This window comes from Desmodus rotundus, chromosome 2 (genome assembly GCF_022682495.2).
Source record: "Desmodus rotundus isolate HL8 chromosome 2, HLdesRot8A.1, whole genome shotgun sequence".
NCBI lineage: Eukaryota > Metazoa > Chordata > Mammalia > Chiroptera > Phyllostomidae > Desmodus > Desmodus rotundus.
The window spans coordinates 52,808,787-52,824,462 of NC_071388.1; the positions used below are offsets into that span (position 1 = coordinate 52,808,787).

Genomic DNA, 15,676 nt, shown 5'->3' on the forward strand with positions numbered 1-15,676 from the left:
AAGTTTAGACATTCTTTCATAACAAAAGAATTCCTTTTGTTTTCAACCAGGAATCTTTGTTCCTCTAGTTAGTCCTTGAAAATTTAATCTGAAGAGAGCAAGGCACAATAAAAAATGAGAAAAGATATGTGTTTTCAAGCAGTTTTTTAAATAACTTGGAACCATTGAAAAAATACATCAGAAATAGCTTGTTACCTGGGTGTTCATTGTTAAAGCCAGCCCATTATAAAAGCCATTCCCTCCTCCCCCGAGAACAGCTCAGTCACTGCTGACTGCAGTCGAGTTCTTTCTCAGTGTAACCCAGAACAACCATGGGAAGTGACTCTCCTAAAACCAAACTCTTATTCTAGTTTATTAGATTTCCCTTCCAGGTACTTTATTTAGAATTCTATATTATACCTCCACTGACGGGATTCTTTGAGTTTTTGAGCTGTCCCTCCAGAAAAAATTCAATTTTTCTTCTGAAGGGACTGCCCAAAGGCCTAGCATTTCATTACATCCCTTTGCTGCATCTTTCTAGACCATCAAGAAATGACATCCTTAAATTTGGCAACATGCTTTAACAAACACACATATTCAGCCTTGGTGTTTTCTGTGCTGCATCTATAAAATGTAATTAAAATGAGTAGAAAAATTACAGTAATTTCCATGTATCATCTCAAAATGCCATTATGAGACGGAAGCCCTTTGTACCTGCGCTTATCGGCGGGGTGATGAAACTGTAATGGGCTGTTCAAGGGGGTTGTGCTATTGCCATTCTTAGAAACTTTAAGGTACTGATGAGCCACCATCTGTCTTGAATGTCATCAAAGCAGGGACCAGGCCAGCTAATCTCTTACATCATAGTCAGCTAAAGTATTCCTGTACGCATTGAATCAGACCCATGCATAGGAAGACGTGCATCAGATATATTTTTATGTTGGTATTCAAGCACAGATGATGGAATTCTTTTGTCTTGTAAAGGTGAAAAAAATGAAAAAAAAAGAGTGAGGCAAAGAGTGGGAGTGAGAGGGAGGGGGAGATGGGGAGGGAGAGACAGAGAGAGAGAACCATCTCTCTGAAGGGCTGAGGCCTTACATAGAGAAAAATAATACAAGGTTGTTATTTTTGGGAAAATATAATAAAGAAATTAATTTTAAAAAATGCTGAATGAAATAAGTATACTTTCTTGGGGTTTTGGAAAATGAGAAAGGCAAAAATTAAGAGAAGGCTTTGGAATCTTGTTGGCAAGAAATCTCAAGGTGAGTTAACCCAGGCCCCAAAGACAGTTCCCTCTGGGTGGAGAGGAGGATGGCCTGCTAGCGACTCCGAGGCAGAACCTGCTGTGACGGCGATGAGAAAGCAGAAGAAAACAGCAGTGATAATATTCAATTAATGTTAGCCCCGTGGAACATGGGTGAATCCTGAAGAAAGAGAAAAGCAACAGTGGCAAAATGGAATACAATAGTCTAACAAGAGAAAGAACTGAGCAGGACAGAATTTGTGGCAGCGCCCATACTTGGGTGGAAGAAGAAAAGGCATTCTTGGCTCTACCTCTTAAAGCTCTCTGGGCCAGTGTCAAAGCTGAGGGCGGAAGGAGAGCAAGTGGAGGAGTGCGGTCAGTAGGGACAAGGTTACTTGGGTTCATCGTCCTCTGATAAAGGGGACAGGAAAGAAGAGGGGAAGCTCAAGGAGAGGAAGAATGACAGTGATAAAAGGCAAAGGAATAAATTAGAGAAAACAGGAGTAAAATAGGTAAATAAATCCAAGTGCTTTTTCTTAAAATGATTAGTATAATATGCAGTTTCATAAATTTTAATAAGGGAAAACATATACACATAATTTTCTATTCAAATATATGGAAACGACATTAAAAATAATATTGGCTTATGATGCACAACTCTGTTCTTTCTTGACCTTCTTAACTTCACTAAGGCTTGCAAAATCTGACTATTAGTATTTACATTATGGATTTTTGGTAAATATTAACTGTGATTTTTATATGAAAATATATTTCTAGTGCCTGGCACAATATAGTGTTCAACAATCTATTTTATTAAAATGTATGTAAATATGAAGAGAATAGATAGTTTACTGGAAAAGTGAAGTTGGCTGAAGAAGTAGAAAACCTAAATATTAAACCATGTAAGAAATTGAAACCGTTATCAAAAAATTACTTCTAAAAATGGCATCGGGCTCCACAGAAGTTTGAAAATACGCCCATATACTTTAGTACTTCTCCCTTCGAGAGCGGGAGCTTAATTCTTCTCCCATTTAGTGTGAACTGGTCTTAGCGACTCGCTTCCGAGAAACTCTGGCAGAAGTGACAGTGTGTGACTTCAGAGACTAGTTAGTAAAGGAACTGACACTTTCTCCTTGCATTTTCTCTCTGGTTTCACTCAGCCTGGGGGAAAGTGGGCTCTTGAATCTTGAGGACACCCAGGCAGTGCTAAAGAAGGCACTCGGTGCGAAAGTGAGGCCTACCGCCAACAGCTGTGTGAGCGAACCAACCGGCAGTGGGCCGTGAGGGCCCACTTGTCTTCAAATACAACAGCCTTGGCCAACAGCTTGTCTGCCACTTCATGAGAGACCTGAGCAAGGACCACCCAGTGAAGCTGATGCTTCTGAACTTGGAGCCCTTAAAAACTGTATAAAATAATAAAAGTTTATTGTTTTAAGATGCTAAATTTTAGTTAGGGTCATTTCTTATACAATAATAGACAGCTAATACACCAAAAGTTGATTTAGAGGTGAGTAACATGTACTTTTAGCTTGTCCAGGTTGGCCTCTGTGTTGGAGAACTAACTCTACCCCTCCAAGTCATCAGACTTCCCGGGGCTTAAGTTTCTTCCCATCAAAATCTAGGTTTAAAAATTTATCTTCGTAGTCCTGCCTTGTTCTGATCTTCTTGGATTTTATGACTTAAAATTTTCAACTGCAATCACGTACTATGATACACAAACACAGATATGTTGTTTAAAAAGTAGTAAGATTTAATGAGAATTTATCATACAATTATAGCTTTATCAAGGAAAAAATACATGAAAAAATTGTTAAGAGAAAGCACTGCTTATGTCTTCCTTAGCTTTACTTCTCCCTGGGTCCCATACTTGCCATGTGAGAGGTACCTGCTACTGAGGTTGCTGAATGGTCACTTGTGGCCCCTAGCACAATGCAAGTTGCTTGTGGAGTAAGGCTTGCTAACTAGGGACTCACAAACCACCATTCTTTCTGGGCACTGAAAGTACAATGTATTTGTGGCATGATGTGGGAGCTCCACTCTCATTAGCATTTAAAAGAGAACACCTATTAGCCGAACTACTAAATGTCCATTATACAATCTAATGCGTTTCATTGGAAAGAATCATCAGCCTGGGTATAAAGAAATTTAACACTTTGCCATCATTTATCAATTCAGCCCTTCTAGGATGGTATTTTTGAAGGCACTTTGAATGAAGGAAAGAAGAAAAGTGGTAGAAATCTTGACAAAAGAAATGTAATTAACGTTTTTTTAAAAAGCAATTCTATGCTTTATGAAGATATCTTTGATCTTCAGAAAACAGGAGGCAGGAGCGCTGTTGCCCATGACATCCACTCCCCCACTGCGCCTCGGAGTAGGTAACCAGGGCAGAACGCGCTTGCTTTTGTTAAAAGTGACTGAAGAAAAAGCACGGAACCATAATCAAAAACCACTGTAATGCAAATCAATAAGGCAGAGGCACACTGCAGGAAAGTCACACAGGCACTGGAATTGTACTTGATCTTTCTTTCAATGTCTCAGAATTACCCGAGACATTTGCTTTATGCATGCGACTCATTACATTTAAATTAATGCATCATGTCAGAATTAAATAAAACCATTAATTAGCATATATATTTCCCCTCTTTATTTTTTATCTCAAAATGTTAATGGTCATAATTCATTTATTCATTTATTTATTAATTCAGCAAGAATTTAATGAACTACTAAGTTCATCAGAACCAAATAGTAAATTTCCATAAATTTTCATATAGATCACAATATCGTAAGGTGTTAAATAGGACAAAAATATGTCTAGAGCCACAAAAGATTAAGGCAAATTCAGATGTTATATAAGTAACTAGTTTATCAAAAGGAAGTATGGCGAGCAGTGAAATGGATGTTATTTCCTCCAAGATGCTACCTTCATTTTCTCTGTAAGGCACAGATCTGAATGCTTTGGGCACAGATCTGATTATTATCATCATCCCTATGCCTAAAAACCTGAAGCAATTATTAGGCTTATAGGATACAGCTCTTTTAAATGTAGCCCAGCGTGACTCTGAAAGGTCCTCCTGATCTCTCAGCTCCCTCCCACACCCTTCCTGTCCCAGATCCCAGCAGACTCCTACCTACTTCCCCGAGGCAGCCGGGGCCCCAGGCACAGAGTGCTACCTCTTTTTCTCTGGGACTTGTCAAGTTCTTTTTTCTTTTACGCTTTCGTATATTTTTTCCTCTTTGCTTGCATTCACCCATGAAATCTTTATGATAATCTCCTAATTATCTTTACACCTAACTCCCAGACTCCCAGCTCACAATCCCGTCCCTGAACAACTTGCCTCCAGGAAGCAATTCAGTCCTTTGGTTCCCATGACACGCTGTGCATCCCTCTGTATGAACATTGCCACAGGAGGTTGTTTCTGCACGTGTGTGTGCCCGTGTGTGCCCACATCTCGGGGTGTGTGTGTGTGTTCCCTGCTATATTAGGAGCTCCTGAGAGTGAGAACCACGTCTTATCTGACTTTGTTTCCCTGGCTTCTAGCCTGCCGTGTGTTCATGTGAGTTAGTCCATATTCAGTCCATGCTTGAATTGAAAAGCTGGAAAGCCCTTCGATCAGATCTTGACAGGGAGGGGTAGCAAGGTAAGCTCTGTGCTCTCCACCTCGAATACGCAGGCAGTCCTAGAAAAAGCCATTGCAACTACTCGCTTAGGAGCAGCGAGTTTTCTAGGAAGCAGTACCCAGCCCTCGCTGAAATTCTCATCCTAGCACGAACCAGGGACTTTGGTTTTTGATCACTTCATCCTTGGATTCGGTTTGACAACTTGATGGAAAAGTCTATCCAGTGATTTGTCCTCAAGATCAATAGCAAACTCTGATCTTTCCTCTCATCTCCATGTATTGGAGTCTATCACATGTGATCACTGTCCAATCCTCATCTGGGAGAAGGAACCAGATGCATATCTCATGCTCCATGGCAAGTCACAATTGATTGGGTTTAGGCAGGGGTGTCCAACCTGTGACCCACAGCCACATGTGGCCCAGGATGGCTATGAATGTGACCCAACACAAAATTGTAAATTTACTTAAAACATTATCAGAGTTTTTTGTGATACATGTCACAATGTATTTAAATGCGTGACCCAAGACAACTCTTTTCTTCCATTGTGGACCAGAGATGCCAAGAGGTTGGGCAGCCCTGGTTTAGAGCATGGTCCTTAAAACTCAGTCCTATAGTTCAATCATTCATTTTTACAAATGAGAAAACTGAAGCTCACAGGTGTTAAATTAATTATTTAAGGCCCCGTCATTAGTCCTAAGGATGAGGAGTGGCCTTGGCTGGTGTGGCTCAGTGGATTGAGTGCTGGCCTGTAAACCTAAAGGTGCTGGTTCTGTTCCCATTCAGGGCACATGCCTGGGTTGTGGGCCAGGTTCCCATTTGGGGGTGTGCAAGAGGGTCCCCAGTTGGGGGCGTGTGACAGGTAACCGATTGATGTAGCTCTTGCACATTGATGTTTCTTTCCTCTCTTTCTCCCTCCCTTCCTCTTCCTCTAAAAGTAAATAAATAAAATCTTAAAAAAAAGATGAGGAGTGAAGCTCAGCTTTACGGCCTCTCAGTCACGTGTCCTTTCCACTACCTCAGCTGGCCTGCACCACATTCCAGATACCTGTCTTAAGTTTCCTTACAGGATCATGCACACCAATCCAATTCGACTCCCACTATCTTGTTTTTTATTGAAGATTTAAATTTGGATTTGCATTGCTGCTTTTTCATTCAGTGGTGATAAACACGCAAATTGGCATCTGGGGAAATGGAAATAAAATAAGCATCTGGAAACAATGTGCTGTAATGAAGATGGCATTGTTGGTCCATAAATGCTAGAAGAGGAATTTCAAAATTAAATGCAGAAAAATATCTACAACTAGCCCAAACTGTATTTTAGTCAAAAAAATTAAAATGCACTAAAATTGGTAGACTTTTCAAAGATAATAGAATTAAATATAAAATTAAGGACTACTTACCTGAATTAGCAGAAAGTATAATACAGATATCTAAACATTTATTCATGCATGCATTCATTCATCCACGCACCCACTCAAGGTTTTCTGAATAAATGATGCTAAGCTTCACAATTGCTACTATCTCTTCTATAACCAGAGGATACTTAGTCATAGGCAAAATAGTTTGAACTACAAAGTCAAAAAATCATATTCAAAGTTTGCCTCTGCCACTTGTAAGCTTTGATAAACTCTCTAACATGCGGTCTTGTCTTTTCTGTATTATTCCCATCAGCACAAAAACATATCCTTCTTTCCTCCACCTTAAAAATAACTAGAATTTTCTTTCAGCCTCACTTCTCCCTCTAACTATCATTTCATTTCTCTGCTCCCATTCACAGCAATATTCTTTTGAAGGACTTGTCTGTACATGCAGTTCCCAATTTCTTTCCTTCCCTTCTCTTTTGAACCCACTAGAATTGGGCTTTTACCCTGACACTCCAACAATATGATTCTTATCAATGCCATCAGTGACACATGCTCTGTACTTGACCTTTCATAAGTATTTGGCACAGTCCATTATGCTTTCTTGAAACATTCTTTTCACAGGACTTCCAGGGCATCATACTTTCCTGGGTTTACTTCTTCCTACTGGCTAACTACTTCTCGGTCTCCTTTGTCGGTTCCCAACATCAGGCTTGGTTTGGGGATCTCTCCTCCATTATTCCCTGAGACAGCACATCTGGTCTCTTGTTTGCAATGTCATCTTTATGCCCTACACTCCAGAATTCTGTGTCTACCTGGCTACTCAGCAGCTCCACTTTACTGACTAATACACATCCCAAATGTAACAAGTCACACTCAGTAGTTCCCAACTGTCCCTTAAACCCACTGCCTTGCAGTCTTCCCCAGCTACTAAGTGGCACCTACAGTCTTTTACAACTGAAATCCTATCAGGTCATGTGTCATATAAAAGACTCCAGTGTGTTCCCACTTTGTTCAGGCTCTCCATGACCCACCCCTTGTCACTGCTCTAATATTGTGTCTCTCACATTCTTCCCTGGTCCTCTTCCCTTCAGCCACATTTGTCACCCTGCCCCCAGTAGCTGTTATATTTGTCATTCCCAACTTCTGGACAGCTCTGCACCCCTCCAACACATGTAGCCCTTTCTTTCGCGTCTTTCAAGTATCACCTTCTTACTGAAGCCTTCCCCAACCATCCTATCTAAAACGGCCACCTCACTTCCCCACACACTCACACCTTGCTTCCTTCTCTGCATCTCTATTGGCCTATGACTTACCGTAAGAACACTATATATTTAGCTTGTCTATTTTGATTACTATAAAGCTCCTCTACTCAAAATATTCTTTTGTTTACTCTTCTATCCTAGCACCCTGAACAGAGATTGGTACAAAGTAGGCTCTGAAATATTCTAGCTGAATGGACAAAGGTAAAAAGAGCTGCCTCTTAGGTAGAAAAGTAAATAGAAAGTAAATAAGTACTTCATAAATGTGAATGCATAATAAATGTTAATTATTTAAATTCGTATCATATGTTCATGATTATTTGATGGGAGTGATTTTTAGGTTGGAACCACAGGCAGGAAGGAGAAATTCTAGTTAAAAGGCTGTCATACAGAAGCACATGGTTTTGCAAGGCAAAGACCCTGGCAGCACCTGAAGCTTGGCCCCGATTACCAGCTCCCAGGCCTGCCTAGGGAGTGCTGGCATGAGGGAGGAAGGGACTAGGAGGCAGGCAGGGACCTGTGTGAGTGACATCATGGGGTTTGTATGCAGTCTTCAGGGTGAGACCTCTGGGCTCACAGACTGCTGTGCACGATGTCCATCTGGGGGATGTCTTGGAATTCTTAGTTTCTAGAGAAAGAGTCAGGGCTTATGCTATTTGTCTATCTTTAAGGTTAGGTGTGCATACTCTCAAGCAGGAGAACCACCCCAAGCCCAGCGAAAAGGACTGCCCCACCTGTTCATGTAACTCAGTGCTCTGCTATCGAAGCACTAAGCTTCACAGTGGGCGCAGCACCGCCCCCCCAGTCCCCGTCACTGCTTTGCCCTGACACAGAGTTGTTACATGCTTTCTCACAGGTCAGAGTAAAACAGATTCATCTACATATAAATCATACTAATTTCAAAATGCATTTTAAGTGTAAGTGCAATTTTAAAGAGACACTATTTTTTGAAACTATCAAGGATATATAGTTTTCAAAAGTCTTCGTGTTCAGATATAGCTATTTGATTAGCTGGTATAGGCACAGTCCATGAATAAAAGTCCCTTGCAAATCATATTGCCTTTGAATCTGATAACACAAAGTTGATCTTTATGGATTTTTCCCCAGAATTCACCCACTGACGCCCGTTACTGACGTCAGCCTGTCCTGGGGACTGAGGCACAGAGGCTGTACAACTGCTGCTCCTCCCACTGACCGTGAACAGGAGGTGGGGAGGCGCAGAGGAAGACACGTCTTTAATAACTATGTCTCTAAACCTTTCCCACTTTCAGAGAGGAACTAGTGTGACTTCTACAATGCCTGCCGCAGCTGTTCTTAACAATGTGTAGTTGGTTCCCACACGCAGTTGGAACTTTGTTGCTACATTGCTGCAGGTGTGGCCAAGGGCCTCTGATCTGCGAAGTTAGTTAAAAGGCTGGATCGAATTTCTTTCAAAGTGGTGACCTCACACTCTGTATATTATAGTGGGGAATATGTGTGCATGCATACATATGCATATACGGGTAAATACGTATGCAACATATGCACATATTATAGGGGAAAAGTAAATAGAAAATGACAGACCCTAAACAAAAGAAGTGAGGACAAGTATGAGAGGGGGAAGGAATGAAAATATATTAGGCTTCTCCTCTGAGCCAGGCACCCAGGAAAGAAGGCAATGGGGGGAACAAAAATGGAGGGATACAATTACCTGGGCATTAAAATATAATCTTTACAAAAACCTCCCACCCTAAAGGAGAGTGCTGTAAGAGTGGATGCTGACGGTCCATCTGGGGAGCCCTTGTCAAGCCTTTCAGAAGAGAACAGAAGGCTGCGGGGCACCGCGGAGGCTCTGTCTTCCCTGGGCGCTGGGCTGCTGACTTGCCGTGGGATGAGTTATCTCTGAAGCTCTGCTGAGCGGTCTGGATAGTGTGACTTAACACTGCAGGTCCCCAAACAGAGTTCAGCTTCCCAGAATACAAGTGCTTGGAGAACCAGACGAGGTCAGGAAAGCCAGCCCAAGATGTTTATTTCCCTTTAAGCCCTAGGGAATTCTAAGAGTCTTCCTAATTAAAAGGATTCTAGAGGACTATAGATTGCAAGGTTTTAGGTATTAGTATCAGGTTTTTTTGTTCAATTTTATTTTTAACCAGAGACACTTAAAATTTCTGAAGTTGCATCTTGTGTTTCCACTGATGGGCAGAGAGGTGGGGTGACCTTGAAGAATTTCTGGGTAGGTGGGAGGTAGGGTCAGGCCCAGCTGAGCTTAGGATATGATAAAGAGAGCATTAAGTATCTTTCAAAATTACTGTTTAAGACTTTCTGGTCAGTTACAGTTTTTGCTTAGATGTCATTTTGGTTTTCTCCACTTGTACTACCTCAGTATCATATCCAATGTCTTCAGCATCATCGGACTTATTATAGGATCCTTTCTACCTGCATTTGCAGTTTGGGGTGGATTAGAATCATTTGGCCCTATATTCATGCTTCTTGCCATATAACTTTGCAGTGCTCTCTGACTGTGGGCTGGTGGCCTTCTCAACCTCTTGACCTTGGGCTCAGCCATGTGATTTTATTTGACCAACAGGGTATTTAGGACATGGGATGCAAGCAGAGGTTTGAAAGGGACTGCACCCTGGGGCTTGCTCTCCTGCCAATGGACGAATGACCAACACACGGCACTGCCTGTGCTGCTCCAGCCAAGCGCACCCTTGAGTAGAGCCCCGGAAACCCACGGACACACGTCTCAGGCCAGCGAGACAGGCGGAGCCAGTTCCATCGCACTCAAAAGAGCTGAACCTGCTGTGGCTGGTGTGGCTCAGTTGGTTTGGCATTGTCCTGCAAACCAAAAGGTTGTGGGTTTGATTCCCGCTCAGGCCACATCCTGGGTTGTGGGTTCAGCCCTCAGTCAGGGTGTGTGCAAGAGGCAACAGATCAATGTTTCTGTTTCACATTGATGTTTTTCTCCCTCCCTTCCGCTCTCTCTGGAATCAATTTAAAAATGAGAAAAAAAAATTAAAAAAGTGTCAAACCCTGCAGACGTGTGAAAAATAAATGTTTATTGTTGGATACCACTGGAGTTGTATGGTTGTTTGTTGCACAGCAAAAGCTCACTGGTAAAAATGCCATTTGATTCACACTCCAGTTGTCTGCCAGAGTGATGTTTCTAAGATGGAAATTCAACTATCCTAAAATTAGTCTAAGACCCTTTAATGACTTCCTGTTATTGGACTGAACGGTGTCTCCCACCCTCCAAAATTCCTATGTTGAATTCCTAACCACCAGCACTTCACAGTGTGACCTTACTTGAAAACAGGGTTATTGAGCATGTAAAATGTAACTAGCTGAGTTAAAATGAGGCCATACTGGAGTAGGGTGGACAGCTAATCTAATATGAATGGTGTCCTTATAAAGGGGGACATTTGGAGACAGACATGCTCACAGGGAGATGCCATGTGAGCTTAAAGGCAGATACCAGGATGATGTGTCTCTAGGCCAAAGGGCACAGAAGACTCTCAGAAAACCACCAGGAGCTAGAAGACGGGACTGGGACTAGAACAGATAGTCCCTCACAGCCCTCAGAAGGAACTAATTCAACCAAAACTTGATCTGAGACTTCCAGCTCCAAAACTGTGAGATGCTGAATTTCTGTTATTTAAGCTACTCCCCATTGCCTTTCGGATAAAGTCTAACCTCCTTCACAAGGTATGAGAGTATTTCTTATTTTTTCATTTTAAAATTAGAGTTGACAAACAATATTAATTTCAGATGTACAGCATACTGATCTGACATTTATATGCCTTACATTGTGACCACCACACTGAGTCTAGTAATCACCTCTCACCATGCAAATCATCACCATGTCATTTACTACATCCTCCTTCACCTTTTTCTCCCATCTCCCCACCAGCCTCCCCTCTGGCAACCATCAGTTTGATCTCTGTTTCTATTGTCTGTTTTTGTTTTGTATGTTCATTTGTTTGATTTTTAAAATTCTAATATAAGTGAAATCATGCACTATTTGTCTTTCTCTGTCTGACTTATTTCACTTAGCATATTATCCTCTAGGTCCCTCCATGCTGCCACAAACAGCAAGATTCTAGTTTTATTTTTCATTGCTGAGTCATATTCCACTGGAAGTTTTTCCATAAGCTGGTCTCTGGCTATCCCTTCGGTTTCATCCGTCATGTACCCTGGTAGCTTCAGTCTCACCCCATTCTCCAGCCACACAGAACTATTTAAAGTGCCTCCATCAATGCCTTTAGAGCTTTTGTCTGTCCTGTAATTTTTTCCTCAAAGGCCCTTCCTGCTACCTTCCAATCCCCCAGTGGATTCCACATAATTACCTAATTAACTTCTATTTGTATTTCAAGCTCCAGATCGGGCGTTATTTCTGGAAACTTTCTCCTCACCTTCTCCATCCTAATGACTAGAGGACGCCTACTGAACGCTCCCCAAACACCCTATGCAGATATTTCAGTCATAGTTTATTACACATCTTTATCAACAGACTTGATAATGAACCTCTTGAAGGTAGGGTCCCGTGCTACCTGTCTCTTTGTTCCTGCAACCTGGCACGGTGCTTGGCACAGAGGGGCTGTGCAGCAATGTTTGTGGAAGGGATCTGGAGTGTTCTTGTGCAAACACCCAAGCAGAAGCGTGTTTGGCCTTTGGGAGGTGTGTGCTCTCGTCTGACAACTGGCAATTGAGGTTACTTGGAAGCAAGAGCACCCAATTAAAAACCTAACATCACTTTCTTATTCTTCTTCATTTCTTTTTCTCTATAGAACTACAGGGTCGCACATGCTTTGTGATGCTTTTAGGTGTGAGTGACTGTGAATTATTACCGGCTGTGGGCCTTTCATCTTCAAGACTGACAGTCTATAGTCCACATTTCTCAGGAGGGAGAGATTATTATAACTATATTTTTGCTTACCAAGAGAATTGTTAATGGTTATCCTGGAGGGAAAAAAAATCTATAAATATCCAAACTTTAATGAAGCCTTAAGCTTACTTTCTTCCTGTACTAATGAAATTCTTTCTGAGTGCACTGCCAGAATTGCTACATAACCATTACACTGAAAAAAAGATACAAAGCCGGTAGCAAATTTTTTTTTACCTGTTTAGTCCTGATTTTGGAATCCAGCGACAGATTGTTGTAGGTATAATGTGCCTGCGTGACTCCACAGAACAGAACAGCTACTATCCCTGAAATTCAAAAATATACCAGTTAAAACCAATTTTCTTTCTCATCTATGTCAGAGGGTAGGCCTATCCCAGCTAAGAGAAGATGAATTTTGTGTCAGTAGAGTTAAAACAGCTGGTAATTACTATGATAATAAAATCAGGTAAACCTTGCTACTTGCTTTAAACATTGGCCTGACAAGAGGAAACCTAAAGAAAAGTATTAAGAAGTAAATTCTTCTTGAGGATAAATGATTCCCCTGGTCACGAGGGAGGAAAGTTATACTTGGAAAAACATAAACAAAAGACTGTGTAGCCAACTCTGGGTTTCTCATAGTGCAACGGCTTTGCTGCATTTTATACTAAATGCTGGTACGTTTGCCCAGACACCTTCTTTCCATTGGGCACTTTGAAGAATCTGAAGAAGTCCCCGTCATAGCATAATTTAGTATGAAAACCTACAAGTCACAAACATAAGAAATCTACAAGGGTTTTGTTGCCCCTGCCAATGACCTTACTTGCCAAGCGAGAATGAGAGGCCCTCGTTTGTCCCTATTACACCTCACTTTGAATGCTACACGAAGCTCTGCATACACAAGATGCTCCCTGGGGATGGGGGGATGGGACGGGGTGGGGGGTATCTGGGTGGGGGGGGGTGGGCAACCATGGGATAAATCTGTCTCTGAGCTGGGGTGGAGAACTGGTCGGGCTTCGGTCTACTTTGGATGAAATATTGTTAATTATGAGAAACTGGGCACAGAAGAGGGCTTTGAGAAAAGCACAGGATGTAAGTATTCCTCAACTCAGACCAAGGGGATTTAGTTGAATTTTAAGTAGCAGAATCTTTTCAACTAAAAACACTCAAATTAAATGTTGATGATTCTTAAGAGTATAGAGTTATGTGAGCTGAACACTGCCATTTCTGATAAATCTGCAATAAAGAATTTTAAAGAACCAAGCATATTTTTAATAGGTAGACTTTATTCTTCTATTTATATATTGGTTATTTGGGGGATTGGCTTTGGATAAAATATTATTAAGACCTATTCACCCGACACTAGTGCCTAGACATTTATATTACTTACTTCTTTTCAATAGTACGTCTCAAAATTTTAGGCAAAAGATGAAAGCAACTAGAAAATTTTGCCAAGAAATATATATGCACTATGCATTTCTATAGATTTTTGGGTACTATCTCAGTTTCTTAGCCTCTCTTCAGAAATTCTAAGGAAAACATGCTTATAAAATGTTACATTTTAGTCTTCACAGAATTTCTATTAAAAAACAACCAACATCGGGGAAACTTTTAGAGTACTGAGGCTCTTCAAGAACTTCAAGGTACAAGGATGATTGCCATGAACGTTGTTTGCTATCAAATATTTTTCTCTCTTGTTTAAAAATGTAATTTACGCATTTCTATTGATTCTTCCATCTGTTGGAGATGTTTCCAGATGGGGCTGACGTGACCGTCTCACTGGGGTGGAAACACTACCACTCTGTGTTGATCTGGGGAGACGTCGTGAATAAGGGTGGGAGTGTGTGGGTGGTGCACAGATGCGTGCTGAGAACGCGAAGTCACACAGAAGTGTTCCATAGGACGGGCCGGGGACTACGGTACACTGAATGCCCATTGTGGGCCAAGACTGCACTAGTTTTATTAACATCATTTTATTTACTTAATTGATTTATTATCTCACAACAGGCTGAGCATGACTAGGTTAACCAGCTTCTCCCACTGTCTTCCCTTCCTCATTAATAGCATCTCTGTTCTTCCTGCTACTCAAGGCCAGAACTTGGGGGTCACCGTTTACTTCTCTTTGTACATTAGCGATTTTGTTGGTGTGTCCTTTGAAACTTACCCCAAACCTAAAAATTTCTCAACACTTCCACCCCCAATCCCAGTTTATTAGCCGCCATCATTTGTTTTCTGGATTATAGCAATAGACTCTTAATTGTCCCCCATTTCCCCTGTTGCTCCCCCATTACATATCTTCCATTCAGCAATAGTGATTCTTTTAAGACAATTTAGAGTATGTCAGTCCTTAGCTCAAAGGCTTGTAATGGATCCCATAGCTAAAAGACCCTGCAGGATCAGGCCCTGCCCCCTTCTCCCCTGTCCACGGGTGTCTGACCTCATTCCTATCATTCTCCCCCCTGTGCCTTACTCTCCCCACTCAGCGTGTTCCGCTGCAGTGCCCGCGTACTCCTAGTTCCCACTGTAAGGAAACTGGTCTCCACATACCCACATAGCTCCCTTCTCCCCTTAAGATGTGACATCATCGGACAGGCCTTCTCTATGCACTCGGTAAAAATGACCCCTCTCATCATTCTCTACTTGCCTATCTTGTTTTATTTTTTATTTCATATTATGTGCTGCCACCTAACATTTGATATATTTAATGTGTTTCTGCCTTCCTGCGCTGCAATGAAAAGCTCATTGAGTGCAGAGGGATTCATTGGTCCCTAACCCTGGCAGCAATGCCAGGCACGTGGTAGGGACTGAGCAGTTATTTGAATAAATAAAGGCACATTGCTATCCCCATGTAACAAGTAATAAACTCAAGTAATTTATTTAAGGTCACCTTGAAAGTGGCCGAGCTGAGATTCAAAACTCCACAAACTCCCTATACATTCGTGAGTGTCTTAAGGTAATCTTAGATCATCTAAAAAATATCAATTTCTGATGTCCCAGTGAAATAATCAGAGATTTGATGATGGAGATTGCATTTCTGAGCTAGCTGGGTATCTTGTTTGAGAATATTTTCCCTAGTAGCTCCCTTGGTTTTTGCGTCCTTGCTTCCATTGGAACACTAACAGGCTGTGTTCCTGCAGGGAATTTTTGCATTCTGTATGAATATATCATGCAAGCAACAAACAATGAAGAGTGTGCCTATGTGACCAGAGGCTTGATGCTGTAATTAAAATAAAACAACTACGCTGATCTGACTCTCCATCTTAGCATACATAAGCATAACTCTATACCTTGGTAATTATCTCACACAAAGTACTATAATTAGTATGATTTTTATAAACCACAACACATTTTGAAA

General features: G+C 41.4%; 1 protein-coding gene across 1 annotated transcript in view; it reads right to left on the bottom strand.

The window, feature by feature from the left end:
- Window positions 1-15,676, bottom strand: part of SLC9A9 (solute carrier family 9 member A9) — a 520,093-nt gene that overhangs the window by 251,420 nt on the left and 252,997 nt on the right. Inside the window, exon 9 of the mRNA XM_024556352.4 lies at window positions 12,562-12,650. Coding sequence (XP_024412120.2) covers window positions 12,562-12,650 — 89 coding nt within the window. The remainder of the gene's footprint in view (window positions 1-12,561; window positions 12,651-15,676) is intronic.